Source organism: Oryctolagus cuniculus, chromosome 4 (assembly GCF_051225735.1).
Source record: "Oryctolagus cuniculus isolate XC-2025 breed Fujian yellow rabbit chromosome 4, ASM5122573v1, whole genome shotgun sequence".
In the NCBI taxonomy this organism is placed as follows: domain Eukaryota; kingdom Metazoa; phylum Chordata; class Mammalia; order Lagomorpha; family Leporidae; genus Oryctolagus; species Oryctolagus cuniculus.
In genome coordinates, this window is record NC_142870.1 from 78335368 (window position 1) to 78358244 (window position 22877).

General features: G+C 45.3%; 1 protein-coding gene across 1 annotated transcript in view; it reads left to right on the plus strand.

The window, feature by feature from the left end:
• CASR (calcium sensing receptor) overlaps positions 1–22877 on the plus strand; it is an 88671-nt gene that overhangs the window by 57544 nt on the left and 8250 nt on the right. The window contains exons 3-5 of the mRNA XM_017347060.4: positions 2826–3132; positions 5959–6843; positions 19183–19413. Of these exons, the coding sequence (XP_017202549.2) occupies positions 2826–3132; positions 5959–6843; positions 19183–19413 (1423 nt within the window). The remainder of the gene's footprint in view (positions 1–2825; positions 3133–5958; positions 6844–19182; positions 19414–22877) is intronic.

A 22877-nucleotide genomic window follows, 5' to 3' on the forward strand; every position in this document is an offset into this window, starting at 1 on the left:
TTCTGCCACCAAGTGGGAGACCTCTGAGTTGCATTCAGCAGACAGGAATTCTCTCGCTTGCTCGCTGTACCTATCAAATAAATGAATATTATTTGAACGTTACACCAGCAACCTTGGGAGCCTGAGTGACAGTGAAGTATAACTGATCATATTTCCCACCTCTTATTGCTGTGCTCCGATAGGCAGCTCCCCTTAGGAAGGGAGAACCTGCCAGATTGTTCTATCTTTCCCACTGGACCTGAGTCAGTTCACTGAGTCAGCACGTGCAGAGGCCTCACTCTAAACCAAGTGCTGGAAGAGTGAAACTTAACTGCACTGACCCTGTCTGTCTTTATCCATTTGCTTGATTTTTATTAAAATAGCATTCTTCTTTAAAAAGCAATGCATATACATTTTTAAGACTTTATAGTAGATCCTGCTTCCCATGTTGGATAGTTCTCTCCCTTTTTGATTCTATCAGTTAGTATTAGCAGACACTAGTCTTGTTTGTGTGATCCCTTTGACTCTTAGAAATATCAGTGTGATCAATTGTGAACTGAAGTTGATCACTTGGACTAGTGAGATGACGGGATACACAACAGACTCATAGAATGGCAGATGTCCTAAATAGCACTCTGGCCTCAGAATCAGCCCTTAAGGCATTTGAATCTGGCTGAAGAGCCCATGACAGTATTTTAGGCATGGAAAGCCAAGACTCTCTGGGAAAAAAAAAAAAAGAAGAAGACCTAAATGAAAGATCTCTGCGAGTGAGATCCCAGTGGAAAGAATGGGGCCATCAAAGAAGGAGGTACCTTTCTCTGAAGGGAGGAGAGAACTTCCACTTTGGTTATGACCCTGTCGGAATAAGATCGAAGTCGGCGAACCCAAAAGGCTTCCATAGCCTTGGCAACTCATGACTACAGCCTAGGAAGATTACTGACGCCATAAACAAGAGTGTCAAATTGTTAAGTCAACAACAGGAGTCACTGTGTACTTACTTCTCATGTGGGATTTGTCCTTAAAGTGTTGTCCAATGTGAAGTAATGCTATAACTAGTACTGAAACAGTATTTTTACACTTTGTGTTTCTGTGTGGGTGCAAACTGATGAAATCTTTACTTAATATATACTGAATCTATCTTCTGTATATAAAGATAATTGAAAATAAATCTTGATGTGAATGGAATGGGAGAGGGAACGGGAGATGGGAGGGGTGCGAGTGGGAGGGAAATTATGGGGGGGGAGCCAATGTAATCCATAAACTGTACTTTGGAAATTTATATTTACTAAATAAAAAAAAAAGAAGAAAAAGAAACAGAGACAAGACTTGAACATAGACACCCCAATATGGGATGTAGGCATCCCAAGAGGTGGCTTAACTTGCTTCCCCACAGTGCCACACCATCAGTAAATATTGTTCTTATGAAGAAATGATTAAGCATTTCCTGATCCTTTTTGCATATATATTTAGACAGGGGGAATCTAACTAAGTCTTAGAGTCAAAATTCTAAAGACCAAGAATGAATAAGAAGAAAAAGAATTTTATTTTTCACTTGTGAGCATTCCATTTGTCCCACATCAACCATTAGTGCCAATGACTAATTATCCAGTGTTCAACATCTGAATTAAAATTCATGAAAGAAAACCTTAAAATGAGGGTAACTTAGTACACTTATTTAGCTTTTCTGGAATTTAACAAGCATTACTATTGGTGACAGCACATTGGGAATTCAGAGAAAATTACAGAATATTATTCTGATATATTAAACCCAAAAAATGCTGTGTAGCCCACAAATTTAACTTTTACTTCATTAATAAAGACTGCAAGCTGTCTACCACGATTTTTCCCACATCTTGATATTCATATTTTATCACTGGAAAAAGAAAAGCCCAACAGCTGCTTCCAGAACAAAAAGAATGTTTAAGGTCCAGGATCTTTCAAAAAGTTTTCTAACTCAGTATCTTCATTTTAAATGTGAAGAAATGGAGACAACATGAGTAAGTGACTTTCCTTTGTAACCTGGGTATGTCAGTGGCAAAACTATCATTACAATCAGTTTTAGAATCCCATGTCTAACTACAGAAAAGATGCTTCAAAAATTCTGAGAAAATGAAGTTAAAAGACAAAGTTACTTCAAAAAATCTGAAGTTCATGTGTAGTTTTTTTATGAGATGTATTTTCTATGGATATTTTGAAGACCATATGTTTGTCACAAAAGATGAATAATAAAGAAAAAGTAAACTACATTCCTTTAAAAAAAAAAGACTTTATAGTATAAATAAGCCAAAAGCACACAATTCCTTTCCTACCTCCCTACACTGTTTGTTGCTTGTTTACAAACCAAGATCATTCTTTTCCCTTTCTTCTTTGACCAGCAAGGATATCATCACCTAAATTTGTGACACCACAAATCTGAGGCTATATTTAGGCTCCCTCCTGCTAATATCCTAATCTATTCATATTTTCCCGAGTCCTTTTTCTCTTTAAATCTATATATTACATTTACAAAAGTACTCCACATCAACTACTGCAAACCCTTTGCTGGAGGCAGCAGATAGAAATAATTCAATGAATTACTAATAACAATCTTTTGTTATTCCTGTCCCCCAACTCTGTGTGAGGCACACACTGAGAATTTTACATCACTGCCACCTGTCCATACCTTCACAGCCACCCTATGAACAAGTAGGTGTTAACCCCATGTTCCAGACAGGACTTTGAGTCCCAAAAAGTGAACCTCAAAGCCAACGGGTAACAGAGCCATGATTCAGACCCAGCTTTGCCCAGTCCTTCAAGTAGTTAGTTAACCAGAAAGTCTCCATTCACTTCCCACTTCTTTCTTCCAGGTATAACTTTCGTGGTTTTCGCTGGTTACAGGCGATGATATTTGCCATAGAGGAGATCAACAGCAGCCCAGCCCTTCTCCCCAACATGACGCTGGGATACAGGATTTTCGACACTTGCAACACCGTGTCTAAAGCCTTGGAGGCCACCCTGAGTTTTGTTGCCCAGAACAAAATCGACTCTTTGAACCTTGATGAGTTCTGCAACTGCTCTGAGCACATCCCCTCCACTATCGCTGTGGTGGGAGCCACGGGCTCGGGCGTCTCCACGGCAGTGGCCAACCTGCTGGGGCTCTTCTACATTCCCCAGGTACCTGCACCTTCTTGGATGGGGAACTGGGGCTGGGGTGCAGGAGACGCAAGCTTGCAGGGGAGCCAGCCCCAGCATCCAGGCCAGTTGCTGTTTTCCTATCTTTGGTTTTACACTGGCACAAAAGAACCTTTCAGCTGGGGGCATTGTAACATAACCGCCTGGGATTTCTGAGAACCCCCCCCCTTCACTAACCTGCCTAAATTCTTTCCAATGTACCTCCTGTACAACTTTGTCCTCCCTGCCCCCCACCGCCAATGGGTTCAGTTATCTGCTTCCCAATCTAATCCTTTAATAAGGATTCTGCTCTTACTAAAGGAATGAGTCCTTTGCAAACCAGAAACATCTGCCACTAGTCCTATTCCCTTAAAGCTCTCTGCTTTTCTACTGTCTGCCTGAAATCTAGCTCTGAGGAAAGTGGAGCATATTTTCTCACAAAACAGGAATTTAAACATTGTCTTGCACATTGCAGAAATGGCGAATATTCTATTTCATTCAATATATATTTATAGAATGCATATGAATAAGCAGCCTCCAGCCTGCAGGAACTCAGCCTAGGTGGAGAGCTGGCTGCATTTTCAGATACTAGCAGTTCGCTGCAACAAATGCTTTAATAAACATTCAGTCAAAATTGCATTTTTTCACCAAAAAAAAAAAAAGAGCAAATTCTAGATGCCATTTGATTATCTGATTTTTCCCTTTAGCACTATAGACAAAATCTTTCTTCAATTGAATACCTAAGGTCTATGACATCATTTTATGGTAATGAAAAATTGGAAATAACCTAAATACCCATGGCTGGAAGAATCAGCTGAATTGTGATTTATTCCTTATGTCAAATGTTAAATTAAATTATAAAGAACACTTTAACCATATTTTTTTCCATGTTTCACATTTTAAATCTGTAAGAGTGCCTTTGGTAAATTCTCATTTCTGTGTTGGGAAGGCCCTGTTTCTTTGGTAATGGCCATTATCCTTTCATATACATGTGACAATGGCAAAAGCCGTGTCATCGTTTACAGAATCCTACCGCAGGGAGTTAAAGGTGATTCCCGTGGGGCAGCCCTGGCTTTGGAACTTTTTGCCAGAGTGACAAAGCCCACGCTAGTGAGTGTGGTGGGCCGGTTTAAAGTTCCGAACTGCACAGCATGATTGGAAGTGCACAGTGGAGTAGGCTGCTACCCCAAGGCCACTTGGCATACGATGAAACTGGCATTGAGTGAGGAACGAACATGCAGGGGAGGTTTTCATTCGGGAAGGTTCAGATGAAAGACAGGACAGAGTCTGATTTGGGTTCTAACAGTGCGGAGAAGACTGGGATGATGGCTGCTTAGAACAACATAAGCTTCTCCACGGCAGTGCTGTTCTCTGCCACCCATGCATGTTGGATCTGCCTGGGGTGCGGGTGAGGTGGGGTGGGAATGGGGGGTCTAAAAGCATGCATCCAGTCATAGCCTGGGTGCTATCCCTCAGAGATCCTGGGTTAACTGAGTGGATAAAGCTCCTTTGTGGATTCTCGCGTGCCGTTTAGGAAGCCCTGCTCTGCAGGTAGGGTCAGACATCACCGGCATTTTTTATGCCAGTCACGCCCCCAAGTGGATGGAACAAGCAGACCAGCTAGAACAAACTGGTTAGAAGTTTTCTGAATCATCCATGGACTTCTCTCTTCTTACAATAATAATAAAAATTCTGTGTGTTTTTAAGATATTTTTTGGGGGAAGGGGACAAGGTACCACATGATGTTGACAGCACTTTATAGGCTGCCATTTGAAAACTCGACAAATATTATACTTGTGTTCTTTAAGGGAACAAATCCAGGAGGGATAGTCTTCTTTTTAATTTTTATATCTCTGAAGCCCTTTAGGCCCATTTTTCAAAAGAAAATCCAGAAATAACGGATGCATTCATGAAATGATAGGTTCTGCATTTGCAAAACCTGGTTCTGAAGCTTGTTGTTGAACAAAGCTTTCTAAAAACATTAGCGTCAAAAATAAAAAATAAAAACATTAGCGTCCAAACAAAGTATTGAATTTAGCCACCTACCTTATGAATTTCTGTGGGAGACAAGAGGTCTTATTCAGATAAAGGAAAAAAAAAGTCCATTTCAGATTATAGATCTAAAATCAAAGTTCTTGACAGAAAAAACCTTACTTGCCCATTAGCCAAGTAGAGCCCATACTTTCATAGACTCATATATTTTATGCTTTTAATGTAGAAACTACTCATTGATAAGCAGAATATTGGGAAAACTCCATTTAAAAACATTGAACATAAAAAAGTATCAATTTCTGATAAATACTAAAATGTCATTCCCCCAAATATCTTCAAGAGTTTTTTTTTTTTAAGCAGTTTAAAAACTCTGTAGAGAACACAAGATATCAAACACTACTTCATTTCCTAGAAGATATTTCATGAGTGCAAAGACGCCTTGTTCTTCAGAAGACATGCTCCTGTAGCTTGGAACTTCCTAGGTGGGGAGCCTAGAGCACTGTGAATGGGCCAGAACCTGCACATGAACTTGGAGCAAGAAGTAGGTCCCACTATGGCTGGGTTGATTTTTATGGCCAGACCCATTTCTAAATGGAGCACTGTGAAGAATCCCCCACTGGGGATACAGATGCTCCCGGAGAGACGGATAGGTGCTAGGGTCTCCAGGCTGGAGCAGGACACGTGTCAGCTGTCTGCGCCCTCTCATCCCCTCCACAGGGAATGGCAGTGTTTGATCCATGAGACTCAGGGACTCCAAAGGCCACCCCGCAGCAGCTTTGAGGCCCACTGGGCACCTGCTGCACCACACAGTCATCCTGTGTTCTTGGTTCTCTCCAGGTCAGCTACGCCTCCTCCAGCAGACTCCTCAGCAACAAGAACCAGTTCAAGTCCTTCCTCCGTACCATCCCCAATGACGAGCACCAGGCCACCGCCATGGCAGACATCATTGAGTATTTCCGCTGGAACTGGGTGGGCACCATTGCAGCTGACGATGACTATGGCCGGCCAGGGATTGAGAAGTTCCGAGAGGAAGCCGAGGAGAGGGACATCTGCATTGACTTCAGCGAACTCATCTCCCAGTATTCTGATGAGGACGAGATCAAGCAGGTGGTGGAGGTGATCCAGAATTCCACGGCCAAGGTCATTGTTGTCTTCTCCAGTGGCCCAGACCTGGAACCCCTCATCAAGGAGATCGTCCGGCGCAATATCACCGGTAGGATCTGGCTGGCCAGCGAGGCCTGGGCCAGCTCCTCCCTGATCGCCATGCCTGAATACTTCCATGTGGTCGGAGGCACCATTGGATTTGCTCTGAAGGCGGGGCAGATCCCAGGGTTCCGGGAATTCCTGCAGAAAGTCCACCCCAGGAAGTCTGTCCACAATGGCTTTGCCAAGGAGTTTTGGGAAGAAACGTTTAACTGCCACCTCCAAGAAAGTGCTAAAGGACCTTTGCCCGTGGACACCTTCCTGAGAAGTCATGAAGAAGGTAGCAGCAGGCTAAGCAATAGCTCCACTGCCTTCCGACCCCTCTGTACAGGGGCTGAGAACATCAGCAGTGTGGAGACCCCTTACATGGATTACACGCATTTACGGATCTCCTACAACGTGTACTTAGCGGTCTACTCCATTGCGCACGCGCTGCAGGATATCTACACCTGCCTACCCGGGAGAGGGCTCTTCGCCAACGGTTCCTGTGCAGACATCAAGAAGGTTGAGGCTTGGCAGGTATGTCCTTTGCTTAGATACCTGTTTTCTGTGTCATAAAGCAGAGTCCGGCTGATCCAGGCAAGAAGACCGTGGTGACTTCAAACAGATAATATCTAAATGAAGCCACTAAATGGAGCTTTGGACTCAGTGTGCTACCCAATGTCTGAGCAACTGTCTTCTGCAAAGTTGAGAGTGATTTAACTTGATTATCTTTTAAAGCTCAAAAATTCTCTAATCTGGTGATTCAGAATACCTAAAGGGTGTCCCTTAAACATTCGTAAATATCCCAAAGCAGAGTTAGTGCTGAATGGAGTGCTTTTCTAATGCCTAAATTAGAAGTATTGTTCTCTTGTGAATAACAAGTATGTGGTGCACACTTTGGAATGTTCCATATACTAAGGGGCATAAAACTAGTGTTATTGTGTCCAGCCACTACACACAGATGGTACACACACCTAACAGGTCAACTAAACACAAGCTTATGGCACCAGCTAATCAAAGGCACAGGTTTAGTATTTATCACAGGTCCTCTTATGATGAGTTGATGTTGAAGGTTTTAAAAGAAAAGAAGCATTGACACAGTTTGCACAAAGAAAATAAGAACCTATGGAGTTCGTACGCTCACCTTATAGTTGAGTCTTGTTTTGTGTTTTGGAATTACACATGGGAGAGAGATCATCATCTTTTTCATTTCATGGGGCTTCTGAAGAAAATCGTCTGGTTTGCCTTGTATCTTAACAGCTGTTTGTGCTTTGTGGGGCCCTGTTTTTTCAGACTATGTTTCATACCCCTTTTGTATTTTTCTTCAGTTCCAAACTGTCCTGACAGAGAGAGTGCCCAAGAGTGGGAGAAGGGGTTCCGTGTGCTTGGGCTGATGGTTCGGCTGCCAGCCCCCTCGTTGCAGCTCCCCTGTTTCCTAGCTGTGTGACCTTCAGCGTCTCCTCACCTGTAAAATGGACCTAGTGTCTGGCTTAATGTCTACCTGAGGCTCTTTTGAAGGCAAAGTACGTTTCCAAATTTTAAGCTATGCACATTCAACCACAGCCCAAAAATATGTGAAAATTTCTAGAAATACACAATTCATGAATTTTACATTATTATGCCCCTTTCTGAACAGCATGAATGAAAGCTTTAGTCATCCTGGGATAGGAATGGTCGGTTTGTCCAGGGTATCCACGCCATATATGCCACCTGCTCTTCGGTTACTTAGTAGCCATCTGGGTTCCAGATCAAATGCCATGGATGGCAGTGCTGTGCTCAAGTAACCTTTGTTGTAGCAGCCTAAACTATGTTGCAAGGCCTACATCATTCACCTCACTTCAGCTCTTCACATAGGCATTGATCATCTCACATCATGCTAAGACGCAATATCTTGAGAGAAGAGAGACCACATTCATATAACTAAATACTATAATATATACTATATAATATATGTACTATAATGAGGTAGTATATGATTAATTTCTTCTGTTAGTAGTTGCTGTTAGTCACTTACTGTGTCTAACTTACAAACTGGACTTTCCCATGGGTACATATGAGAGACAAAACCATAGAATGCTGCATTCAGTACTATCTGCAGTTCCAGGCATCTCCTGGGGCACTTGCAACATATTCCCCATGGATAAAGGGGAATGACTTTCTTAAAAAAAAAAAAAAAGAATTATTTATTTTTTTGTTTGAAAGTCAGAGTTACAGAGAGGGGTCTTCCATCCGCTGGTTCACTCCCCAAATAGCCAAAAAGGCCAGAGCCAGGAGCCAGGAGCTTCTTCTGGGTCTCCCACGTGGGTGCAGAGGCCCAAGGACTTGGGCCATCTCCTACTGCTTTCCCAGGCCATAACAGAGAGCTGGATCAGAAGAGGAGCAGCCGGGACTAGAACCGGCACCCATATGGAATGCCAATGTCACTGGCAGCAGCTTTACCCACTATGCCACAACACCAGCTTCATGTACACTTCTAATTATTCAACCAATTAGGTAAAGAAAGTCATCACACAGAACCGCTACAGGCCCTTCAGGAAAGATACCTATAAACAAAGATTGTACAACTTAGGCCAGGCATTGTAGAGATTCTGCTAAGACGAGGCGTGTGACTCAGTAGACGGAGCCGGGACCTGCGTGTTCTCAGCCTTCCTCTTATGGGAAAATTGCACTCAGCCAGTGATGCTGGCCACAGCTCTCTGGGTGCTCAGAGCTTCCTTCCTCGCACTGCACCCCTGCCTTGGCAAAGACAGAGGAGCTCTAGTGAAGAGCAGAGACCACTGATGCTTCAGTGCCGAGAAATGAAGGCACAATCTTTAGGTAGTCAATGCTGTTGTCTCTCCTCTCCTGCCTCCCATAACCCTGGAAGGAGGACCCAGCCCTCAAAAAGCCTGCAAGGCCAGAGTGAGGGTGAAGGGAAAAAGGCTTCCAGTGGAAACGCGGCAGTTCCTCTCCCAGACCAGGCAGTAAGACCCAGATGGTCAAGAACAGAACTGGGGCCCATGAGGAAAACACCAGCAGTAGGACTACAGTCAAGACTGGGACTCTTAGTTGTTTCATAGAAAATCCAAACCCAAGTGGCTAGAACCGAAAAAGGAAATTTAGTGACTCATGTTGCTGAAAATCTCAGAAGAATTCCAGGTCCTAGATGTTTTGTCTCCATCTTTGTTCATTATTACCCAGAGTTTGCAGTGTTCGGCTCTGCAGCAGCTTCAGGCTCAAAAACCCTTTGCCGCTAGGGTCCCTTACTTCCCAGGATCTCTTGGAAAAGTCCCAGAAATCCTGCCGATGGACCAGTCCTGAGTTGCTTCTCTGTCTCCAGTAGCAGGAGCCTTTCCAAACGACATAGACTGAGAGCAAAGGCGAGGGGATCCCCAAAAAGAAACTAGGATGCTGGTACAAAAAGAAGGAGGAAATAGAAGCAAAGCAGCCAACAGGAGAAATGTCCACTACACGGACACCTCATGGCACCCTCGTCCAGGGAGACACATCCTCCTGACTCATATGTGGTCCAGCACAACTCATCCTGGAGAGGAGACGGGAAAGGGGGATCAGAGCTCCAGGAAGGAAGAGCATCTGGGCTTTACCAAGATGTCCTGTGTGCTTGCTGCAGGTATCCACTAAGCCCCTGGGCCCCAGACCATTCGGTGAACATTCCAGAGTTTAGAATCTTGGTCATGTCTCCAGCAGCAGATGCGGTGACAGTATTTACTCTCATTATCAATACCAATATGGAAGCCTGTTACCTATACAACCTAATTCAGGAAGCTCAGCCTATAATCTCATGCCTGCTTCTCTCAAATTTTCCCTTCTAATTCAACCTACTTTAGATCTCACCACAAGAAAAAATTTCTAGTTTTTTGGCACAGCATTTTTTTCTGAAGCAAATCCCACACCTGATGGCCCATTAATTTCATCTCCACTAGTATTGTCTACCATGAACTCTCACATCTTTTTCAAAATTTACTTTCTCCTGGAAGTCTTTTCAAATCATAATCACACACAGACTTTCTGATCATTCTCCCTCATTTTAGTTGTGTACATACCCAGATTCAGCTTCTAGAGTTCTTCAATGGACTGAAACAAATTATCAAACTTCTGCTTCACTGAGGACCAATCACAGTATTTTTCCTTTTGTTGACATTTTCCCCCTAAAATACATCAATCAACTCATATGTGTTAAAATTTACATTGGTGATGATTTAATAGCATGCAACACACAGTTACTTCCTGGCCTCCCTACAGAGCTAACGCCTCCCTCCCACCTCTCTGCAACTCTCTTTTCACTCTCACTCCTCCACTGGACTTTCAGCTTCACAGGGGCAGGCTCCTTTGCTCAGCGCTGTGTCGAGAACACTGACACCAGCATCTTTACGGAATGAATGAATGAGAAGCGATCTGGCTGATCTGACTTGACACTACCTAGAATCCCTTGCAGAGAACTGTTTGAGTCAACAGCCTATTCTTTTTTTAAGATTTTTTTTAATTTGAAAGGCAGAGTTATAGAGAGAGAAAGACAGAGATCTTCCGTCTGCTGGTTCACTCCCCAAATGGCCACAATGGTCGAGGCTGTGCCAAGCCAAAGCCAGGATCCCCAAGCTTCTTTCGGGTCTCCCATGTGGGTGCAGGGGCCCAGGCAGTTGAACCATCTTCTACTGCTTTCCCAGACACATTAGCAGAGAGCTGGATCGGGAGTGGAGCAGCCGGGTCTCAAACTGGCGCCCATTTGGGGACGACGGCTTAACCAACTACACCACAACACCAGCCCCCCAACAACCTATTCTTGAGTTAATCATGGTGCCACAGTACTCTAGGCTCTGATTGGATGAGCCTGGGTCATATGGCCACCATCAGGTTTGAATGGAACATCACATAGGTAAGCACGTGCAGAAATAGCTGCTTTCTTTCTCACCTAATTCCTCCTCCCTCATTTCCTTCCCTTCACCTCAGCCACTCACTGGTCAAAAACAGCCATGCATGGTGACAGGAGCGTGGTGATAGCAGAAGCCAAATGGAGTTGATCTTCCTAGGAATTGCTGATACTGCTGGATGCTGGAGGAAAGTAGAGAAATTGGGGTGATACAGAGATGGAAGGGAGATAAGAAAATGTGGCTGAGATGAGGGGAGGAAGTTGGTCCTGAATCTTCCCTGCAGTCTTAGCACATGAACTGGGTGAGAAGCAACAGCCCTTATCCACGATTACCATCCCTCATTCTCTGTGTGCGCCCCAGGGTCCCTCTGTACTAAGAAACGGTACCATGTGTAGCAGCTGGTGGTCCTGGACCACAGTGAGGGGTTCCAGTCTCAGTGGACACTTGCAGGTGTGCCAAGAGGTGATTCTCATTTATGCTTGCAATGAGCAAGAATTTGATTTTAAGATCCTTTAGAGGAAATACCCTAAAAGCCCACAAGATGGGAATATTATCACATAAAAGAATCTATGATCCTAGTGTGTGCGTGTCATGTGTACCTGCTTCCCTCACAGCTGTGTCTGTCTTGATGTCTAGTTTTCTTTGTGAGCCCATCAGTCTCTCTGGGTCTCTTCCATGTTTAAGTCTTTTTTGTATCTTTTTTTGTTTCTCTTCCCCTTCAATTACTGTTTTTTCTCTTTTTACTCTCCAAATAAAATAAATCATTTGGAAGAATATTATACTGGATTGTAATCCCAAATGAAATTATTTATTTTCTTTTTTTTTTTTTCAGTAGAACCATCAGTTCCTTCTTTTAACATTCTAAAAACAGAAGAATGTTCTTTCTAAGAAAAATATCTGAATTAGTTTTTAACTTACAATTCTTTTTGTGGGTTAATGATTCTCAATTTAAAAGTTCCCTGGGGCAGGCATTTGGCATGGAGGTTAAGATGTTTCTTAGGGGCTGGAGTTGTGGCGCAGAAGATTAAGCCACTGCCTGCAATGTCTGAATCCTCTATGGGCAACGATTCCAGTACCAGCTGATTCATTTGCAGCCCAGCTCCCTGCTAATGGGCCTGGGAAAGTAGTAGAAGATGGCCCAAGTCCTTGGACCTTTGCACCCATGTGAGAGACCTGGATGGAGTTCTGGTCTCCAGGCGTTGGCCTGGTCCAGCCTTGGCTGGGACAGTGAACCAACAGATGGAAGATCTCTCTCTCTCTCTCTCTCTCTCTTTCTCTGTCACTCTGTCACTTTCTCTCTCTCTCTCTTGCTCTTTTAAATAAATTTTTAAAAACATCCAAGTCTTTAAAACTATACACTTAGGATGGGTGCACTTTATCCTACATAAATTAAAATGTTTAAAATAAAAATAGTTTAAATTTAAAAAGTCCTACATAAATTAAACATCAATAAAGTTAACTTAAAATAAAAAATGATGGAAGGTCACTGAGTTGGGAAAGCACAGATCCCGTGCACCAGGATCAGAATGTCACCCTGTTTGGGCCACTTTTCAATGTGCCCTTCTCTTCAACCCAAAGTGTACATTAGCCTGCCCCCCGTGACTGGGGACAGACAACCTAACAGACTGTACAGGAGTAGGTGGTGGGACGTAACAGTTTAGACTTGGTCCTCTGGAGTCAGCTTGAGTTGTTCTAAATCCTCATTTGCCACTTCATAGCTTTACGACCCGAGCAGCCACTTTCTGTCATGGTGCCCCACTTTGTTCACCCAAGAAATGGAGACAATGAAACCCATCTCCTAAATTTAGTATAAAGATAACATTAGCTGGCCGGTGCCACGGCTCAATAGGTTAATCCTCCGCATTGCGGCGCCGGCACACCGGGTTCTAGTCCCAGTCGGGGCGCCGGATTCTGTCCCGGTTGCCCCTCTTCCAGGCCAGCTCTCTGCTGTGGCCCGGGAGTGCAGTGGAGGATGGCCCAGATCCTTGGGCCCTGCACCCTATGGGAGAGCAGGAGAAGCACCTGGCTCCTGGCTTTGGATCAGCGCAGCAGTGGTCACTGGGGGGGTGAACCAACGGGAAAGGAAGACCTTTCTGTCTGTCTCTCTCTCCTCTCTCACTGTCCACTCTGCCTGTCCAAAAAAAAAAAAAAAAAAAAGATAGTGTGGTACAAGTCTTTTATGTATTTATTGATTTCCTATGTGTTACCTTAGTGGCCTTATTTTTCTCATTTATTCTCAGATTGATAAAAAACCTCATGATGGGCACCAGTTGTGTGGGGAGCAAACCGGACTAGACTGAGTTACTGGAATTAAGACTTATTCTATGCATCTGCTCTCCCACAATATGGCGCTGGGAGAGAAGTAAACAGCTTCCGCACAGCTGCCTCCAGTTCAACTAATAAACTGTAGGACTTGCTCCTGATTGGAGAGCAGCGTACTCGGCGTGTGGGCAGCCGAGTTGGGATTGGCGAAGGAGGACTATAAAGGAGGAGAGAGACGGCATGCACCAGGAACATCTATGGGGAACATCTAAGGGAACCCGTGCAGCCCCCGAGAAAGCCGGCCGGCGGTGTGCCGCTCCCCTGCGGAAGTGGGGAATGCGGCCAGGGGGAACTGCCCTTCCACGGAGGTGGGAGGGATAGTAGCCAACCCGGGAAGAACCAGCAGCAAACCCGGGGAGGGCCGAGCAGACAAAAGAACAGCGCAGGGTCCTGTGTCGTTCCTCCACGAAGAGGGGGAGCGACAAGTTGCTCATCTAGTGGTGATACCTACAGGTTTAGTGTCTGCTGCGTTAACCGTGCACTCAACAGATGTCCAGTATCCAGTACAATCCAGGCTCCCGAGGGATACCGAAAAGAATAAGAGAGGGCCTGCTTTGGAGGAGACTGGTCTAACAAACCAAGAGTGTAGAATTTCTAGTCACAGAGATCCCAGGGGTCCCTCTTTCTGCATAAAATATTTGCATTGCTACCTCTTATGTTGGTCTGTGCTTTATCTCCTTTCCCCATCTGAAGATAGACTTGCCAAGTCTCTACATCAATTCCTCACACCAAGTGTCCCAGAGGGACCTTGATGTCAAGGCCCCTGCCTGCTGCCGAATGGCTGCTCCACCAATGAAGTCATGTTTGGATTGTAAAATCTTTTCCCATACCTTTGATTTTTTGAACCAGCTTATTAAGATATAATTCACATACCATACAATCACTTATTTAAAGCGTACAATACAGGGGCTGACGCTGTGGTATAGAAGGTTAAGGCACCGCCTGCAGCACAGGCATCCCATACAGGCACCAGTTTGTGCCCCAGCTGGTCCACTTCTGATCCAGCTCCCTGCTAATGCACCTGAGAAAGCAGCAGAAGATGGCCCAAGTGCTTAGGCTCCTGCACTTGCGTGGGAGACCTGGAGGAAGCTCCTGCCTTCTGGCTTCGGATCGGCGCAGCTCTGGCCATTGCAGCCAACTGATGAATGAACCAGCGGATGGAAGATCCCTTCTCCGACTCGCCCTCTCCCTTTCTCTCTCTGTAACTCTGCCTTTCAAATAAATAAATATATGTTTTCTAAAAAAATACTGTACAATACAATAGCATTTAGTGTATTGACAGTAGGGCAACCATAAGCACCATCAACTTTTTTCACATGAAAAAGAAACTCGTACCCTTTAACTATCACCCTCTATCACCTCCATCCCGAGATAACCACCAATCTATTTTCTTTCTCTACATATTTGGATATTTAATGATGTTTCATAGAAATGGAATCCTAAACTACATCATCTTGTATGACTGGCTTCTGAGTTCAAGTTCTGGCTTTGCTCTGATTCCCACTTCCTGCTAATGTAGACCCTGGAAGGCAGCAGACCATGGCTGCAGGACTTGGGTTCCTGCCACTCATTTCAAAGACCTGGACTGAGTCTGGGCTCCTGGCTTTGGCCTGGTCTAGCCATTGCAAGCATTTGGGGAATGAGTAGTAGATGGAAGATGTTTCTCTGTCTCTGTCTCTCTGTCCCTGTCTCTCTCTCTCTCTCTAGGATTCTGTGTGTGTATGTGTGTCTGCTTTTCAAATAAAATGAAAATAACTTCTTTTTTTAAAATTTTTTTTGACAGGCAGAGTGGACAGAGAGAGAGAGAGAGAAAGGTCTTCCTTTACTATTGGTTCACCCTCCAATGGCCGCCGCGGCTGGCGCACTGCACTGATCCGAAGCCGGGAGCTTCTCCTGGTCTCCCATGGGGTGCAGGGCCCAAGCACTTGGGCCATCCTCCACTGCACTCCCGGGCCACAGCAGAGAGCTGGCCTGGAAGAGGGGCAACCGGGACAGAATCCGGCGCCCCGACCGGGACTAGAACCCGGTGTGCCGGCGCCGCAAGGTGGAGGATTAGCCTATTGAGCTGCGGCGCCGGCCAAAAATAACTTCTTAAAAAATATTATTTCATGAGGGAATTAATGACCTACAAAAAATATTTGCTGTGGACACTCTAAGCAATTTATACTGGAGGCAGGATGGAATAGCAAAATGGTCCATGTTTCAACCCCAGCTCCAGCCCCTGCTATCCAGTTTCCCGGCCTCTCTGGGCCTCCCTTCATCAGTTACAAAATGACGATAATGATGGTTCCTGTTAATGACATAGCTGTTGAGGTGAGGAGCCACCAGTCCAGTGCTTGGCATTTGGGACGTGCACATAAGAGACAGTTCCCTTCCTCTCCTGTCCTCTCCTCTCCCTGGACACCCATAATCAGTGCCAAGACAGAGCTAGCGGGGTGTGTGGAAGGGACCGGGATAACGATGGTTAGGAGGAATGAAAACACTCATACGTAACCCTGGGTGTGTGCAGGGTGTAAACTACCTAAAGAAGTTGAAAGCCTATATCGTCGGCATCGAGTTGGGTCCCCAGTGGGAAGTGGGGGCAGGGCACAAGTATAACACGTTTGGGCTGGCCAAGCCCAGAAGGTCTCAGAGTGGGATGGAGGAATGAGGCTCCAAGTGTTGGGGCATGAGTCAGCATTAAAGGGGGAAGGAAGGGTGTGTCGGGACAGGAACGTGTCTGGGTAGAGGCCAGGCCGTCCCAGGAGCAAGGAAAGGTAAAGTGAGGTAGAGGGCCAAGAAAGGGGCACTTCTGGGACGCCTCCTCTCCACAGCCTGCCTTAAGGACTTGGTCAAAATGATGACCCAAATACTAGGATCGTCACCACCTGGGAAGGCGTGGGGGTACACCAGCAGTGCAGATTGGGTGGGATTTGGGTATCCACAGGCTGGAGACAAAAGTCAGGGCAGCCAGGGCCTGCTGGAGTGGCGGTGAGGTCGCTGTGGAATGGATCAGACCCCGCAGGCGAGGGGAGGCACCCGGGGGCTGCGGGTGAGCATGTGTGACCTGGCACCTGTCACAGATTCGGCCTCAGACACAGCTCAGGGCGGCCCATGAGCAAATGCATGTGGCTCCTTTTCTCCACTCCGTTCTCCTTACAGTAATGAAATATTTGTTTAAAACAGATTCAGTACAGAAATAAGTTGTCAAGAAGCAGTGTCATCTCTGGAGAGGGGTGGAGTGTGAAAAGTTGCTCCTGGGGCTCTGGCTTGGGGGGCTTGGTTGTCACAGTTTGTCATGCACAGCAGATATATGCAGATAACAGGTGCTTAACAGAGAGGCCTGGCAAAGTCATCCACTGGCTGGACTTAACCCAGAATTTTCCCGTGTCAGAGTGATGCTGGTTTTTAGGTACCCTAAATATAATGAGAGGGGCTAGTGTTGTGCCATAGGGTAAACTGCCATTTGCCATGCGAGCATCCCATTGGAGTACTGGTTCAAGTCCTAGCTGCTGCTCTGCTTCCCAATCAGCTTCCTGCTAATGTACCTTAGAAGGCAGTGGAAGATGGCCCTAGGACTAAGGTCCCTGCCACCCATGTGGGAGACCAGGATCGAGTACCTGGCTCCTGGCTTCAACCTGGGACAGCCCTGGCATTGTGGTCATTTGGGGAGATTCTCTCTCTCTCTCTCTCTCTCTCTCTCTCTCTCTCTTTCTCTTTCTCTCTTTCTCTCTTTCTCTCTCTTTCCCCTTTTCAAATAAATAAATCCTTTTCTAAAAATGATAGAAGGAATGGTGCCTCTAGCTGTACTCCTGGTGCTGCCAAGTTAGAAACCAGAGAGAACTCAACACCAGAGCTTGGGATCAGTGTGGTACAGTAGGTTAAGCCTCCACCTGTAGTGCCAGCATCCCATATGGGCATCGGTTTTTGTCCCAGCTGCTCCACTTCCAATCCAGCTCCCTGCTAATGCACTTGGGAAAGCAGTGAAAGATGGTTCAAGTGCTTAGGCCCCTGCACCCATGTGAGAGACCCAGAGGAAGCTCCTGGCTCCTGGCATCAGATCAGCCCAGCTCCAACCATTGCAGCCATTTGGGGAGTGAACTAGCAGATGGAAGACCTTTCTGTCTCTCCCTCTCTCTGTCTGTAACTCTGCCTCTCAAATAAATAAATAAATAAATCTTTTAAACACACACACACACACACATACACACACACACACACACACCCCAGAACTTGCAGAGACCCTGTGCCCACTCTGGCCCAGCCATCTCAGTATGCAAGTTAGGAGATGGGCTCAGAGTGCAGGCGCAGAGGTGCAGAGGAAGCGAGCTCTCCTGAGCCCAGAGGCTACACCATGTCTCACTCTCCCTTGGTGTCTCAGTGGCACAAGGCAGGCCCTACATGGAAGATAAGCTGCCAGTGCCCACTGCTTCCTCTTGACCAATGTCAGCAACATGGCAGGAGGCAGAGCCAGGAGCCCAACGATGCTGAAACAAAGCAGACCAATTAGGAGCACAGGCTGTGACCATGGACAAGATACTTAAGTGTCCCGTGCCTCAGTTTCCCCATCAACAAAATGAGGATCATCACACTATTCTCTGGAGAGTAGATTAGACAATGAACAAAAAGTTCTTAGGACCATGCCTCAAAGGCAGTAAGATAACTAGTATCTACATTTTTTTAGTAATTGTTATGAATACATTTTTGTGCAAAACCTTCATGACTCATAAAACCTTATAAAAATTCAAGGATTCAGGGGCAGCATTGTGGCACAATGAGCTAAGCTGCCACCTGCAATGTTGGCATCCCATATAGGAGAGCTAAATTTGAGTCCCTGCTACTCCACTTCCAATCCATCTCCCTGTTAATGTGCCTAGGAAGGCAACAGAGGGAGGCTCAAGTGTTTGGGCCCCCGCCACCCATGTGGGAGACTCAGATGAAGCTCCAGGCTCCTGGCTTTGGCCTGGACTGGCCCTGGCCATTGCAGCCATTTGGGGAGTGAACTAGTAGACAGATCGATTTCCCTCTCTCTCTCTATCATTCCATCTCTCTTTCACTCTCTTTTACTCACTTTATCACTCTTCCTTTCAAATAAATAACTTTAAAAATTTTATATGCATTTATAAAATGTAATAAATGTATGTATATAAAGTCGAGGATTTGCCACCATGACTCTGACACCAGTGATGGCCAGGCTGCACCTACAGCCTCCTTTCTTTATTCCTTTGACCCCACTCTTCATGCCTTTCGGCAGCCAGGCACCTCCACAGAAGCAGTACTATAGGGAGAGAAGGTGCAGAGGGTGGGAACACACATTCGCCCCTCTCGCCTCAGTGCCCAGCTCAGCAGATGCCAGGAAGGGGCTCTGCCTGACACACCCTGACCCTGCTGGGCACCACAAGGTCACGCTGCACCTGCAGAAGCTTTGATAGGTTCCTCTCCCTTTCCTATCTTCAAGAAAGTGTTTCTATTCCTCTTACAATTTGAGTCGTACGCAATGCCCACAGCTCACCGAGGCCTCCGCCAACACATTCAAGTACCCTAGTGTAAGTTGAAAAAGATGATGCCTCTTCCTTGAGTCATAATCATCCCACTTTGCTGGTAAAAGATAGTCTGTTGTCCCTACTGTCTTTGTGCAGTGCACAATATACACAGCCTTCTACTGCAAGCCTGAGGCTGCTACTCATGCATCTCTGCTCCTCTTCAGGTCCTGAAGCACCTGCGGCATCTGAACTTCACCAACAACATGGGGGAGCACGTGAACTTCGATGAGTGTGGAGACCTGATGGGGAACTACTCCATCATTAACTGGCACCTCTCCCCAGAGGACGGCTCCATCATGTTTAAGGAAGTCGGATATTACAACGTCTATGCCAAGAAGGGAGAAAGACTCTTCATCAACGAGGAGAAGATCCTGTGGAGTGGGTTCTCCAGGGAGGTACGTGCTGTCCATCCGGACACCGGTCACCTCTGCCGTTGCCAGAAAACTGTGCTGGGCTTTGCAAGGCCTTGGGCTTCACCTCTGGGCTTCCGAAGTGACGAGTCCACTTGCCTCAACTCACTAGCTCCGCATTGCCAGGGCTCCTTGTGAAATCCAGGAGTGTATAGGAGAGAGGAGACTCCTCCAGGCCTGAGCCCATGCCTTCTTGTTAAATTGAGACAATTTTACTTTTCACAAATATGACTCACTTATGAGACAGAGTTGTGTTGTTGTTGTTAAAACTATCCCCAGCTAGAGCAAAATAGTGAAGCAAACATGAACAGCACTCAGGTCAGGAGCTCTGAACTGAAACTGAGCGGGGCAGGCTACCTGGGGGTCAGGGAGACAAGGTGGTGGGCTGGAGGGGCTGCTTTTGGGGCTTGTCACAATGACTAGGATGTACCAATGTCCTTCAGCACTTACAGTCCAAGAGTGCTAGGTGTCCAGTCCATGTGGGACAGTTTACACAAGAAAGAATTGCCCCACCCACAATTGCCAATAGCAGCTCTTGAGAGAGCCTCCAGTCCAAAACAGCTGGATTTTCAAGATGAGTCCTTTAGTGATATCACCATTGTCCAGGGCCTGGACCATCCACAGAGAGGCAGTTCCCTGTCATGCAGACTCTCAGGGCTGACCTATAGATCAAAGGTCTAACTTGCTTTTCCTCCATGGGAGACTTATTACAAAGAGAAGGATGCTGGTGACAATGGCCATGCCCCCCTTCCCTGAGGATCACTGCCCCTGAAACCTGACAACCAGAAGCCCATCACTAAGTAAGTGTGCACTTAAGAAAAAGACACATGATGGACGGAACGGTGACCATTCTAAGACATTCTAGAATGTTCTGATGCTGTGGTTCCAGCTTCTCTGTAGGAACACAGACCCAGGAAGTCTAGATGAGACCCACCATATTTTTATTTGCATTTGCCTTTCTGTTATCACCTTTGAGCATCTTGGTCAACTTTTTGTAATATAACCAAAGACTCAATTTTGTGTTTTTACCAAATGCTTCTTAGGTTGCTGAATTTTTGATGTGATGGAACAGTTTTACCATTTCTTAATATATAGGATGAGTTTCCTTGCTAGAGTCACCTACAGATAGTGTGCAGAGAGTGGATTCTCAATTACAAATATGTTATGAGCTTTCCAGATGGAGATTTGGGGGGTTCAGAGGTAGTGTTCTTCTGCCACTAATTATAACCTTGTCTAAATGTTGTTAAGATTGATTTATTTATTTGAAAGTCAGAGCTACACACAGAGAGAAGGAGAGACAGAGAGAGAGAGAGAGGTCTTCCATCCGATGGTTCACTCCCCACATAGCCACAACGACCGGAGCTGCACTGATCCGAAGCCAGGAGCCAGGAGCTTCTTCCAGGTCTCCCACACGGATGCAGGGGCCCAAGGACTTGGGCCATCTTCTACTACTTTCCAGGCCATAGCAGAGAGCTGGATTGGAAGTGGAACAACTGGGACTTGAACCGGCGTCCATATGGGATGCCAGCACTGCAGGCGGTGGACGCCACAGCACCGGCCCCACCTTGTCTAAATTATCACACATTTCAGCTGGCTGAAGTGTAAGTTGATTAGCTACACTATCACCTGTTCACCCCTGTTAGATTACCCAGGTTGTCTCCCACCTCCATTAATTGATTGTCTCTAATTGATACACATCTATTCCCTCCTGCAGGAAAACTATTTCCTGTACAGTTCTCTCCAATCGTAATGTCTTCCAGGCTCTGCATGTCATGGGCTTAAACACTAGTAGATAACTATCCCCGGGAAGCCTCCTGAATTCCTCTCATGTTCCGGGAATAGCTGACCCAGTTATAAATTAAATCTATGGTTTCCATAGAAACATCACCTCAAACCTAGCACACATGATGCACTCAATCAATCTTAGGGTCAAGTCTGCTCTTTCTTTCTTTTGTAGAATTGGGCAATTCTTTCCTTTCGATTGTAAACTTGACTACAATCATGCCATTTGTGTTTAACTATAAATTATATATTAATAACTTCCCTAATAGCTACAAATTCATTACTAATATCAAATGAATAAATTCAGATAAGCTGAATTTCACCATATAAATGCAAAATGTCACCAATAGAGCATTTATGCTTAGCTAATGTTTTTAATTTACTTACAAATGCAACCCTTTAACCCCAGCATGTATTAAAAATCTGTCTGGAACTCTCTAATTAGAAGTTGGTGATACTGAGGTTCAAGGATGCAAAGGTGACTTCCTGGGCCACATATGTTGTCACTGTGAGAGATCAGACCAGACACCAAGTGCCCCAACTTCAACCTCAGTGCTCCATCTTCTACACTCTACTGCAGGTGATTCTTTCCTTATGCTACAAAAAATAAGGATAATAAGAGACATCTTAACCAGAGACTTGGAATTTAGATGTGCTTTCTTGGCCAGAATTGGCCAAGCATCTTTAGTAAGGCTGCAGGAGACTCGGGGACACTTGCAAGAGGGATCTTTCCAGTGGTTGCCTTGGCCCACTCTGTGCTGGTGGGATTTTTAGCTCATGAACGCTGAGAATGAAGGAAGGGGACACAGAGGATGGCATTCCTCTAATTCTTGCCTAGTCTAAGGCAGGGCTTCGTATAGTAAAATGTGCAGACTTTGAAGACCAACCTGTGTAACCTCAGCTCTCCAGCCAGGTCATGGTGTGACCTTGAGCCTGTTACTTAGCTATTATAAAGAAGAGAAAAAGAGGCTTAGCACAGACTGCTAAAAGCCCCCAGTATTTGTACTTCCTTTTTTCTTTAATGAGAAGACTCTGTTCTAGCTGGACACATGACCACCCAGAATAAAGATGACATTTTCCAGCCTCTTTTCTGCTAAATGTGGCCCTGTGACTAAATCCTTAAGTCAGAACGGAAGTGGCAATGCTGGGTGATGGCTTCCAAGAACCTTTGAGAAATTAACACAAGTGTTTTTCCCATCTTCCTCATTCCGTCCTCTGTCTTTTCTCCTGGAAACCAGATAGGACTAAGAGGCAAAGACCAAACATGTCAGAATAGCAGGGTAGGAAGAGACTAGGTCTCTAATGACAAGGAGTGCCGTGTCACTGTGGACTCAGCCCCAGACATTTATATCAGAGCTGAATAGTTCTCAATCTTGTTGGTACCAAGAGAAAACTATTAACCTCATTTTATGAAGCTAACTTAATCTTGATGTTAAAAAGCAAAAAAAGACAAAAACAGTACAAGCAAAGATAATTTAAGGCCATTGTTGTTTGTAAACATATCTGCTCAAACCCTAACTAAAAATCAGCAAACCCAGATCAGTAATACATAAAATATATAGCATATCATGACTTAGCAGAGTTAGCAGTGAATTTACACAGGTATAATGATAGCCAAACATAACAAAGTTCATACATGTAGCTTACTATATTAACAAAGTAAAAGA